Below are 13,093 nucleotides of genomic sequence, written 5' to 3' on the forward strand. Positions count from 1 at the left end.
ATTTTGAAATGCTGACTTAGGTTCCTAATAATCAGGACGGTGAGGTTCTCAAGGAGCTTTAAAGTGGAACTACTGGAGCAGATAACCCTGACAGCCTCTAGACTGCAGAAGGGGTTATGTCAGGGAGCCAAAGTCTGGAAGATCGTGGTGCTTATAGCCAGGTTCTTTCACACTCCCTTTGTAGTCAGATGTACAGCAAGATTCATATGGCATTTTCTTGGTTGCAAAAAAAATATGTGTAATGCTACAAAACAAGATGTTACATTTTACAATGAAACTCAGTTTCCCTTATTTGAAGTATCTTAAAACCAGCATTTATCTACTAATTCTCCCTTCTGACTCCTGTAGCTATCTACATGATCTGAGATATTGTGTTCCTCATTACAAAACAAGGTTTATTAAAAATCTCATAATAAGAAAAAGTCTTAAAATAACAAAGTAGGACTGCAGCTGCAGATACATCTATATGATCAAACCTGTCAGTTCAAAAGCACCAAAGCTACAAAAAATTAACTCCTGAATTCTTTAATAATTTATCTTTTTGAAGTAGAAGGGAGAAAATATAGTTGACATCATGAGGAAAATATATCTTACTAATTATCTGATGATAAAAAATATGAAAACTATAACAGGGAAAAGTACTGCAGGACAGTTTTTGTAGCACATACATAGAGCACATAAAGAAAACAATCCACATATCCACAGAAAATTCTAGAAATATTTTTTAAAAGGCTCTTTTAGCTCTTCTAAACCTGTGCTCAGGAAACAGAGCAATTAAAACCACATTCATAATTTAAAGATTTGTATTGTATTGATTGTAAAAGTGACACTACATTTATTTGCATTGTGTCTTTTTCGTAGTAATGCATTTCTTCGTTTAGTAGTTAGACAAATCAACTTCTGTTTAAGATGGACTCTACTTAATGTAGTGTTGGTGCCATTTAAAAAAAAAAATTATTTGGCTTAGCAGAACACTGCAATATATTGATTTTACAGTATCCTAAGTTACATGAGCCAAGGTAGACAGTGAAATTTCCAAAAATATTCAGATAGAGTAATATCTGGAGGCCAATAAACATCCAATAAATCTACTTTCTAAAGAGGTAAAAAGAGAAAGAAGAAGAAAAAAAGCTATTAAAGCTCCTTCTTTCAGTTATTTCAGTGCCAACAGACTTACCAGATTTCCAACTGAAAGTACGTTATTGAATTCATCGGTCATCGGATAATGTTCCATAGCCATAAAGAGTGTATTTAAAACAATGCAAATTGTTATAGCCAGGTCAACAAATGGGTCCATTACCACTAAGTTGACGATATGTTTGACTTTTAACCAATGTGGACTGCAGTCCCAGATCAAGAAAATATTTGCAAATTTATACCAACATGGTGGGCATTTCTGTCTTGATTCTTCAAGTTCTGTGGGTAAAGAAAATTCATACAGGTAACTAGGTGATTGCTCTAACATTCCTCAATCTTGTATGAATTGTATCAGCCAAGATGTCAATCTAAACTGGTACCGACTAACCTCTATAAATATGCCATTTATACCTTTTTAAAGGACTTCTCAATAAAGTCTTTAAAAACTGTTATCAATCGAATGAATTTATTTTGTTCAAAGCTTATCTATCAAGCACAAATTCTTTGTATTGTAATCACTATTCTGATCAATATAAATTTATGCATTGATTTGTAAGATATATTTCATTATTCGTTGATTACACTTCAGCCTGCTTCTCCCACTTACTGTTCTCTTATGTAAAATTTTTTATTTTGAAATTTGTGGCATTTACGTAAAATTTTTTAATATAACTTTCATTCCTAGTTCAAGAAAAAAACAAGTTTTTATCAGCTAGAATAGCACTTCTTTAAAGAGTAACTGAAGGAATATAACCGCTAAAAATATGCATATATTTTAACAACGGTTGCATATATTTGAAAAATGTTCAGTGGCCTTTTTGTGTCCAATAATATATCGTTAATTAATATGCATAAGCATCCACTCAGTTATGACCATCAAACATAACTCTCTAGTCCTGATGACCACATGAGGTAGACAGTGGCAAAACAATGAGATAGAAACAGTTACTTATGTAATAACTTTAATGCTTACTTGTGTAATAACCTTAATGAATAAAGCTCTGAGTTTACTGATAAATATGTGTCAGTTTGTGGGATGCTATCTGTTCATTAATCTATTTTAAATCAGTTCTTAAACTTCAAAACTTACTGAAGTCCATTCCAAAAAAATGTATTAAATACTAAGTGATGCGCAGCACCCACCTTCCACAGTGTTTGTGAGAATACTGGCAATACTCATGGCTCTTTCCCTTAAAGCTGGATCTTCAAGTAAGTCCATAGAAACGTGTAAAGAACCCGATATTCTCTTCCTCATTTCTGTTTCTGTAGTGGTGCCCTATACAGAAAACAAGAGTGGGTGAGACCACCTTGGAATAATAAGATAAGCAAAGATTATATAGAACCCTGTTATTAATGTTGTAGCTTGGACACGTGCTTCATGCACTTCAATTTTTATCATGTCAGACTTTTATCACTTTTCAGTATCTTTTAAATAATTTTAAAGTATATGATGCAATAGTTTCCTACTGTTAAGACTGAGAGCTTATTTACTTAACTTCTGCATTTTCTTCAAGCTATAAAAAAGGATTTAAACAAATGTAAAAGGATTGATTTCAAAATATTGTATAAAATCTTTGCAAACTGTAAGTTTTTTCCTTGCTCCTGCTGACAGAGTATTCTGCGGTTTGTGATAGAATAGTCTTTTCCCCTAGGCAAACTGCAGCAAGTAAGAAAAGTCTGACTTCCTCATGCTTCCTCATGCTAGTATCTTATTAGTAATTTAGTAATGTGAGCAGAAAACTTAAAACTAAGCAATAAATCTTTTTCAGACATCATCTCTTAGGTTGTGTGTGGTAGAAGAGTGGCAGCAATATGGTCTGTTCACACAGACATCTGTATTTTTGTATGTTTTGAAATGTGGTAATCCAATAGCTATTTGTTATCTACACTACAGAACTCCACTAGCAACAGATGGAAAATACATAGGAATGAGAAACAAATGATAATAAAGAATTGATAACTTCCTTATATTTTTAACAGGGCTGATAAGGAAGAATGTTTTCAAAATTAACTGATAACACTAATGTTGATGAAGTGGTAATAGCAGCATCATATTGATTGCAGTTATATGTTAACACTTTTGTATACTATTTTCAATTGCATAGTAACTATGATTTGGCAGACGATAGCCAGATGGACCTTTAGATCAGCAAAAGTAAAATAGAGTACAGGAATATAGTAAAGCATCGTGCTTTTATAAATGTGTAAGTAAGTTAATATTTTATTACTTGGAGACTGGAAATTGCATTTTTAGTTATGAGAATATTTGTAAGCAAATGCTTAGGCTGCAAAACTATCTTAGCTGTTTTATTTATTAAAGATTTTACAAGATGCAGAAGCATTCACAGCTTGACCAACCAGGAAGCATTGCCAAGGGTTCCATTCTGTAGAAAACACTGGCTGGTGCACTAAGAAAAGGCCACGATGCCTAAGCTATTTAAAACTTTCTTACATTGTCATCAGTAGCTGGTTTATCTATTATCACCTCTGGCAGAAGCTGTCCAACAGGTGATGTAGGAACAGATGGTCCACCAACCAGGGAAACCACCCCATTGCAATCCACAGTGCTGTGCATCTTCCCATTCACTGGAAACACTGCCAGCATCCTGGATGACCTACTGGCCTGACTAATGTTACTGTTGCGCCGTTCACTGTGCCTGCGTGGCACAAAAAGAGAATCTCTTCTGCTATCATTGTCTTCAAAAGTGCTGTGCTCATCATCAGCAAAGTCATTTTCCGATCCAACATCCTTTGCTCTGCCTCTGAAGCTGAAAAGACTTGTTCTGCTGTTGCGCCTCGGAGAAAATAGAGAGCCGCGAATGCTCAGCAAAGACTGCAGGCAAACAAAATTTGTGATTATTAGCTGAAACCTTCACATTTTGCACTGTTATTAGGATAGCAGAGGGGTTTTTTTCTTATACGAGAGTCAATATTTTTCCCAGAAACTAAATGCTTCTGTGAAGTTGTTGTATTTCATTATATTTATATTTTGCAGATAGAAATGCTGTTCAGTGATTCTTAAGACAAAAGCAATTATGAGCACTCCTTTCTCCTAACGTCAGTTAGAGTTGCTGAGTGGAGTAGTTGCACAACACTTCAAAAAAGGGAGTCTATACGTGCACATTCCTTCATGTATGCAGTATCCTGTTTATATTGAACCAACCTCCAAACACTGAAGCAGGAGGAAAATACAAGGCTATCATAATGGAAAAAATACTATAGCATTTTAATAAGTCTACATAATATATAATCACACACACACCCCCCGCCCCATGGAATCAAACAGAGAATATTTTAGGATGTTTTTAAACAATCCTGTTATAAGAATAGAGATATGAAGTTACATTTAATTCTCTGTGGTTTTTTACACAACAATCTCGCAACTACAGCACTTTCTCTCAAGCACTAGCAACAATAATAAAGTTTAATGAATATCTCTGTGTTTCCTTTCTTTAGGCAGCAGGGTCATATTACAGTACCAGGAAGACTAAAGTAGTTTTCTAACAGCCTATAATGCTTTAAATGTAAGCTGCTACTAAAAATAACTATATACAATACCTGATGTGGAGAAGAATACTTCTTTTCATATGTCAGTCTATTGCCTTCAATAGATAATCGAAAACCTTTCCTTCTGATGCTGTCTTCTGATTCAGACTTGTGAAATTCATCTTCATCTTTTTCCTCCCCTCCAGATTGTTCTTTTTGTTTTCTTTTTTTCCTTCTATTTCTCCTCTCTTTTGCACTCTTTGAGCTCAATTTTGATGCCTCTGAGGAACTTTCTGAGAGCCCTCCTGCTTCTCCCCCAGCACTGGGCTCCCTGGACTCTGCGGATGCTGTTGCTGCTGCTGCTGCTACCGCTGCTGCCTGCCATATGCAGAATGAATTTGTGTCACTGAGCAAACCATGACATCGTGGTTTTTATAAATTTACTTATGCAGAATTTCTAGTCCAAATGCCCTGGATCTTAACACTTTTTTTTTTTCCATAGGATATCCCCTCTCTAGATTTTTTCTGATTTTTGTTATTCAATTGACTCAAAATCTGTGTTGGTCATAGTATTCTTCTATATTTCATGACTAACTTCTAAATGCAGAAGTCTAACAGACAGTAGGGTAAGAAAAACATAATGAATAATTGATACCTAGTTTTGAATATTCCTTCTTGATTATGGCTGGGTTGTTCACAGGACAACGTCTTTAGTGCAGATCAGAAAAACCTCTGAGCTAGCTCTGTTGAAAGCCCAACAGGGTAGTTTTATAACTCCAAATTTAGAAAGCAGAGGGTGAATACCTTTGGTAAAATTACATCCATACACTTTAGCATTACTACACCATAAATTATACCTGAGCTGCTTCTTGTTGCTTCTTCAGTTGTTCCAGCATCTGTTGAAATTCTGCCTCTTTCTGTTCTGCTTCTTCCATGGTTGCTTGATTCTGTTCTTCATAGGCCATGGCAACCACAGCCAGAATCAAGTTGATCAGGTAGAAAGAACCAAGAAAAATTACAAGAACAAAAAATATCATGTATGTCTTCCCAGCAGCACGGAGCGTCTGGAAATAAGAATACATATATAAGCAAGAATAGGTGAACAAAAGTTTTGGTTTTCATACTGTTAAAATTAAGATTACATAAGAAAATTGATTTTAGGCCTCTTGTATTACTGGTAAAGAAACGGTTCGGTTATTTTTAATTAAAAATTCTCACCAATTGATAAAGATTTTCCCAGAAGTCTTGAGTCATCAAGCGAAATAGTGACAGGAAAGCCCAGCTGAAAGTGTCAAAACTTGTGTAGCCATAATTGGGGTTTCTACCAGCTTTCACGCATGTATATCCTTCTGGGCACTGCCTACAAAGACAAACTGAATGTTACCTAACATAGTTATTTTGAGATTATCACCTCAAATGTCCAGGACAAGATTAGGATTAAAAAGTGGATTTTTCTTTAGTTAATCAGAGTAGAAATAATAGTAGTTGTGATTTTTAATAGAAAATTACTTTAAAGCATGCTGGAAAAATTAAGTAGGAAAGGCACATAAATAATTAGGGTTACAAGTTTAATCTAAGCTTCTGAAACATAATATTCCAAATATATTAATTTTGTAACAATAATGTAAATGTCAGTGTTTTCTGTTCTCTCAACCTGCTAGTACTCATATGTGCAGGTGGAACTGCAAAATTACACATTTTCCAGCTGTTCCATCTGTTACTCCTCACTGGTGCAGGCAGGGGCTGCACCAATACCAAACTACTGATTCATTTGTGCAAAGACTAAGCTTGTTTAACCAATCCACTCAGCACTGTCCAGGAACCCAAATTCTCAGTCCAAAGTAAAATCCTAGTATTTCTATGTAAAAGAAAGTGGTCAATTAAAATATAGTCCCCCCTTCAACTGCACAGCTAAAGAACATGGATCTCATTTGTACATGGTGTAATAATATGGCGAAATTGGGTCTTACCCGGCATCAGAACTATTTCCACAAAGCAGAGCATCACTTTGCCCTTCCAGAAAATAAAAATGACCTGTTTGAGAAAGAAGTTTTAAAAAATTATAAAATGTGGAATATGAAGGTTTTCCTACAGCTCTAGGTGATTTCAAATGCAATTTTAAACTAGCAGGATGTTTTTTTCAGCAGGAACATAACTTTAGAGTGAATGACAATATGAATTGCAGCAAGTGCCATCACTCACTGCACTTACTGTTAAACTGCAAAAATACACTTAAATTCCTGTCAAATGCTGCTGGATGTAGATGAAATGTACAATTCTCCCTTCAGTCTGATCACTGAAACTTGTGAAATTATATTGTACAGTTACTTATTATAATAATTAAATTGTATCTGAAAAAAATATATTGATAATATATTAGTATTGCCGAGGGCTCCAGTTTGCCACTTACAAACACTTGTGGGAGTTATCTAACATGTGACCTCTGCAAAAAGCCACCAGCTGCCAATGGCTCTGACTATTACAAGTGCGTGCACGTTGCAAGTAGTCCACTGACTGATGTGAATGCCCTGGTGTACATCTAAATTTAACTCAAGACAGAATTACTGCAACAGTCATGGACTTGTGTAGGTAGGATTTTAGGAGTATATGATGAAATTATTGATCATCTTAGCAAAGAGAAATTGGGTAAATTCCACCAAATCACCCTGTAGACAACCATTCCATATTCTGTATAGTGATCCTGTATTTAAAGGACATTTTAGATGGTTTAAACAACAAAGACATTGACCTCTGTGTTCTTAGAAAAATAAAGAGACGATGTGTAAAACGTTGTGCTTATTAAGATTCACTTTGACCATATCCTTAAGTGCTTTCCTTTTTCCCCTCAAAGCAGATGCCTACAGTTGCTAAATTCTTGACTTTGGGAGAATTATCACAGGAGGAACTTCCTCCTGCAGTAATGATCTCCCATTTAGTCACAGGCTTAAGGACGCAATTTACACAGGGTCAGACCACATAGCCCAGTACCCCATTTCTGATGGAGACCAAAAGCATTGCCTCAGGATATCTGTAAGGACAGGGCAGGAACATGATGATACTCTCCATAGCACCTCCTCAGCTTCCAATTCTTCTGAAGCACAGCAGCTTTGGAGTTAAGGTGGTACTTTTTAGCCTTCCTGAGAAGACTTAAATCCCACATTGGATTTATTTTCCATTGAACTGACTTGTTAGATTACCCTTAAAATGACCTCATTTGAAATGCTACCAGTGCAGCTCTGTTTAACCGTGGCTGTAGCTGTGCTGGCTGTGCAGCCCAACCAGGGCTACTACAGAAGCTGATGAATTCCCCGTCTGAGGAGGTGTCAGAAGATACTGGCTCAGCTCATTGCTTTGCTGCAGGAGGGACACGGTGCCCCAGCCAGCTGCATCTTTCCATCCTGTGAGTGAAATTCACCATCCAGTAAAGTTAGGTTCTGAGCTGTATGTAGACCTTGTTCTGACACTCTGTGAAGGACTCAATTTCAGTGTCTAGTGCTAACACCTGCATCTTACAGGGTACAATATTCTGTACTCTGCAAAGTGCACAACACTACATGCGGCTGCTGTCATTTTGGGCTGGTGTGCATTGCAGAACTGCATTCTGCTGAAACACAGCTCTAAGTGGTAAAGGTAGCTGACATGATGCTGACTGCAGCTGACCCCTATGAAGCAAATCTTATTCTGCAGTATGTCAGCTAATCATGATTAAAACATGCTGGAACATAGCAGCTGGTTGCTAAGAATGCAAACCTGACTTGATACAGTTTCCATGGAGCAGTCACTCATAATCAGTACTGCATCAGCTGAGCTGAACTGCTAAAATAGGGTCTGCATCCAAGTTCTGTGGTTCAGACAAGATGTGCCCTGTAAGCACACTGTACCAGCCAGCTCCACAGGAAATAATAGCCACCTGGGCTTTCTCTGGGTTTCCTGATACAACTGTGACAAATGGCCAAAATATTATCATGAAACGAAAATTTTTGTAACAATGCCAGCTGAGGGGTATAAACATGTGTCCCTAACTAGATGCAAAACTCTGAACTGTATTTTATTAAAGTAATGTGAAAAGTCCCTCAGTACCTCAAATGTTTAGCTCCCTTTTATTTGATTAGGGAATAGGAAATAATCCCTGGTAGGTGAGCAATTTACTCCAAAAGAAGTTACCATTGTTTGGATATACCTAGGGTAATGACTAAGGATAATTGTTTCACAGAATAGATTGTAAGATGTTATTTCCTAGAACAAAATGCCTTGTGGCAAGCTTGCCAAGATAAACTTTAACTTCTCTAGCATGAATTTTATCAGATTTGCTGTGCTAGGGGAAAAAAAAAAAAAAAAAAAAAAAGGAGAATGCTCAACTCATTAATGCCAGAAGTGCTTATATAAGATTTCTCTAAATGGTATTTCAAAAATTAGCTCAGTGGCAAAACTAGGTCTTATATGCCTTTTTCTGCACAGTATACACAACTATTGGCACAAAAACTTGTATAATTCCTAAAAAAGACAGTGACATTGCACTGCTCTGAGCTCCAGGTAAGTCTCTTTTAATTGCCCTATGGCATAGCTGGTTTAAGAAGCATTTCTGCATCCTGTCTGCCCACGTGGAAGAAGAGAGCAGGAAGCTGTGAGAAGATAATTTCTCTCTTTGAAACTGCTGGTAAGCAAGGACAAGCTTATTAACTTCATAGTAAGACTCATAATATCATTATAAATTTCATAATACATACGAAATCCTGTGTAAATATACCAAACGGTAAAGTAGCCTTTCAATAAAGTATTTTTCTGTAACTAATTCAATTCAGATTGGTTTTTCAGTGGCTTCAGCTCTTCTTTAAATCAAATGAAATCAGAGCCTGAGTTTATGGATTCTTGGTTAAAAAGCAGAAAATTAAGCTTGACCTTAAAGTCCAGGTCCTTCATTTAGAGACTTTGTTTAGACTTGGTTATACCCTGTGGCATAGGATCTCCATGAATTCATATGTTCAAGTGGGTTTCACAAAAAGATTACATCTTGATTTAAGAAATTAGAATGGAAATCCATCAGAGTCATTGATCAGCTATGTGATCACAGTTAGAAGCTGTCTTTATTTGAAAACTGTCTGGCTTGGACTTGCAGCTATTGAACCTGTTATATCGTTGCCTGCTAGATCAAAGACATGTCTATGATGAAATTTCTTTTCCCCGTGAGGTTTTTCTCAACTGTGATCAAATCACCCCTTAAACCTTCTCTTTGATATGCTAAGTAGGTTGAGTTCCTGGTCTATCTTGGTATAAAGCATGTTTTCCAACCCTTTAATCATTCTGCTCTTTTTTTGAACATCCTCCAGTTTTTCAACATTCTATCTAAATTGAACTTTATATAGTATTCCAGTAGCAGCTGCAGCAGTGCTAAATACAGGGGTAACATTGCCTTCCTGGTCAATTATTTATGTGAACAGGATACTATTTAGCTTTTTGGCTGCAGTGTTTTAGCATTAATTTGTCAGAGTCCTGGCTGCTCCACAGTGCCTTAGGTGCCTTAGCCTCAGCCTCTCTATTGCTAAGGGCTTTCCAATTGCATCTATATATCCTGCCTCTCAGTTGCAGCTCTGCAACCTTTCACGTAAACTGCTGTCGCAGTATTTTTCAGAGCCTCTGCGGCACCATTTTTCCTTTGTTGTCCTGCTGTTTTTCACATTGCGGTTATTCTCATGACATTACACCTGCAAACACACGATTGTTGCAGCAGACAGGCATGGGAAGCAATTGTCTTTGGTGCGAGATTCACCCCTCTTCCTTCCCCTTTTTCCTACTCCTTGCTTGTAGCTTTTTGTTTATATTAGGCAGCCTAATAACGCACATGCACAAGCTTAAAAACCAACCAGCCCATGCAGCACCCACCCTGATCAAAGTGCACTCAAATTAGTGCGAATAGCACTGTAGGCAGGGACAACCTGTGGGGAGTTTGAGGAGATGCTAATGAAAAATACATGGCTGCTATTGGAAATGTAGTATGGAGTTTTCCCTTTTCCCTTCCCTTCAATTTCTCTCTCTCCCCTTTAGTTCTCATTTTTCTCCAAAAGTTACTTTCCTTGTTAGAGATGCTGTATGCCATCAACTACAGTCTATCAGTCTATGCACGTGAACTTGTCTGAACATGAATTATGCAGCACTGATTTTTAAGATGGGGAGCTTAGGTTTGTAACCTCACATTTAACTGTACTGGAATGCATTTCTTTATCTATTCTCAGTTTGCCAGACTGCTCTGTCTCAGCAAAACTGGTTGGAAAATCATACTTTGGGAAATTATCAAAATGGAAAGATGCTTCTGAGCAATCTTTGAGATTGCTCCTGTTCAAGGTTTTAACTAATCTAGATGACAGAAGAATGCTTACCAAGTTTGCAGATGATACTGATCTGATAAGGGTGATGGTGAGTTTGAGGAAACAATTACAATTTAAAATATCCAGTATAGCTGGAGAGATGCTCTGAAAAAATAAGGTGCTGTTCAGGCTGGAACAATAAACTGTGCAAATACCAAGTGGGAACTCAACAAGGTAAAAGGCTATAAAAGATTCAGAAGGCAGACAGACCACAATCTGAACAGGATTTAACAATGTTACAGTTGTAAACAACAGCAAATCCTAGCCTAGGATATCTAAAACAGAAGTAGAAGTTACTATGCCACCACATAATCCTTCTTCTCTACTTAGTATGCCTCCTATGGAGGAGAAATGCCTCGATGTGAGTTCTGCCCTTCAAGAAGGACTTTTACAGACAAGAAGGGATCCAGATGAGAGATCAAGATCCAGAAAATAAATTGTAGGAAGAAAAGGTTAACTATCTGGGTTGCTTGGTGTACGAAAAGACGACTGAAAGAGCAGGGCATGGCAACATAAGAACAGGCTCTAAATACCTCAGAGATCAGTGATTTATGATAGGAAATAATTTGGTTTTTATGCCTGTTGTGAAGTTGATAAGAACAATAAGCTTAAATTGCAGCAGGAAAATTTGTTAGACCTTAAAAAATCCTTTCTAATAATAAGGATAGTGGAGCACAAGAATGGATAGACAATGCAAATACCAAGGACTCCATCACTGGAGTCCTCACTGAACGTCAGAAGTCTCTGACATCTGTGAGAAATGACATTGCAGTCTGTTGCTGATATTGCTTCGGAGTACGGGAATAGAAAATGCCTAAGATTATTAACCAATTTTAAGAACGCCTTTGGACCTCTTTCTGTTTTAGAGATGTGGATTTGGCAGAGGGAGCTGACAAAAAGACCTGTATCAAGTAGAGAGACCATGTTCCTTGCTCCCTGTTCCATGCCAGCCTTTGGAGTAATCTATGAGAGAGAGAAAAGACTTCTCCTGCTCCATCTTAACTACATGTATCATCTGTTCTCCTCCTTATTTCTAGGAAATGGGTCAGCCACAAATCACTTCAGTAAGAATTATGCTGACAATACTTACTTTCATCTTCAATGTACCCCTTCCAGTCAAACGGAGTCACTGTTGAATTAAACAATGTACCATTTTCACCTATGGAGCTGTTCAGCTGGGAAGTAATATTTGTTTCCAGAGTAAAATTTTCTGGAGGCCACTGCAGGCATTTATTCCTCAAGTTGCCCATGAAGAGCTGCAGCCCTATTAGTGCAAATACACTCAGACAAAACACGGTCAGGATCATAACATCCGAGAGCTTCTTCACAGACTGAATTAGGGCTCCCACAATAGTCTTCAAGCCTGCAAATGCAAATAAATTTTTATTCCAATGTTCACAACTTTTTAAAAGCGTAAAAATAACAGTGTCTCCCAGTGAAGTTCTAGATTTCATGCAGAAGCCCAAATAAATGATTATAATGTCTGTGAAATAACATTTTTGTGAAGAGATTTTTCACTTGTGAAAATGAATAAATAGCTGAATTTATGTTCATTTGAAACTGTGAATGGAATGAGTTGCATATATTTCAAAACACTTGTTTTAATGCTAAAACAAGTGACTTTTTAAAATTCATGCTGTACATGAATCTCACATAAAAGTCTTCTTTCTTTGTATTTGTCAATATCTCTTGCCCCAAACCTTTGCTACTATCAGTTTTATAACATACTAGATTTAGAAGACAGTAGTAAAAAGCCTGTTCAACAACAAATGGGGTTAAAAATTAATGCTATAAAACTGGAGACGGTTTGGAAAAACATAGAATGTTAAGATAATAAATCCCCCATGCAATGCCCATGCTACACTTTATTATCTTATTCCTTCATCTTCTTACTAAATCAACATTTCAAACAGTTCTGTTTTTTAGACACAAATATTCACCAACATATACCACACAACATCATGTAGGTAAGATACACATGGGTAAGAAAACTTCGGGGTTACTGATATTCATTGAATGTGGAGAAGAAAGCTTGACATCATACGATGCGAACCACACACACTGTGTACTGCAATGTCTCATGCAAGAATCTGTTAAACGCAAAGGCT

At 36.8% G+C, this 13,093-nt stretch overlaps 1 protein-coding gene across 10 annotated transcripts in view; it reads right to left on the reverse strand.

Annotated features, from left to right (window-relative positions):
* Window positions 1-13,093, reverse strand: part of LOC102093056 (sodium channel protein type 1 subunit alpha) — a 95,543-nt gene that overhangs the window by 38,743 nt on the left and 43,707 nt on the right. For 8 of the 10 annotated variants that reach the window (XM_065069672.1, XM_065069666.1, XM_065069664.1 and 5 more), the window contains 8 exons: window positions 12,076-12,348; window positions 6,594-6,657; window positions 5,842-5,983; window positions 5,481-5,687; window positions 4,696-5,001; window positions 3,590-3,970; window positions 2,281-2,413; window positions 1,178-1,416 (listed from right to left, as the gene is read on the reverse strand). In XM_065069672.1, coding sequence (XP_064925744.1) covers window positions 1,178-1,416; window positions 2,281-2,413; window positions 3,590-3,970; window positions 4,696-5,001; window positions 5,481-5,687; window positions 5,842-5,983; window positions 6,594-6,657; window positions 12,076-12,348 — 1,745 coding nt within the window. The remainder of the gene's footprint in view (window positions 1-1,177; window positions 1,417-2,280; window positions 2,414-3,589; window positions 3,971-4,695; window positions 5,002-5,480; window positions 5,688-5,841; window positions 5,984-6,593; window positions 6,658-12,075; window positions 12,349-13,093) is intronic. The other 2 variants (XM_065069673.1, XM_065069671.1) reach the window with 1 other exon arrangement.

The sequence above is a fragment of the Columba livia genome, chromosome 7, assembly GCF_036013475.1.
Source record: "Columba livia isolate bColLiv1 breed racing homer chromosome 7, bColLiv1.pat.W.v2, whole genome shotgun sequence".
In the NCBI taxonomy this organism is placed as follows: domain Eukaryota; kingdom Metazoa; phylum Chordata; class Aves; order Columbiformes; family Columbidae; genus Columba; species Columba livia.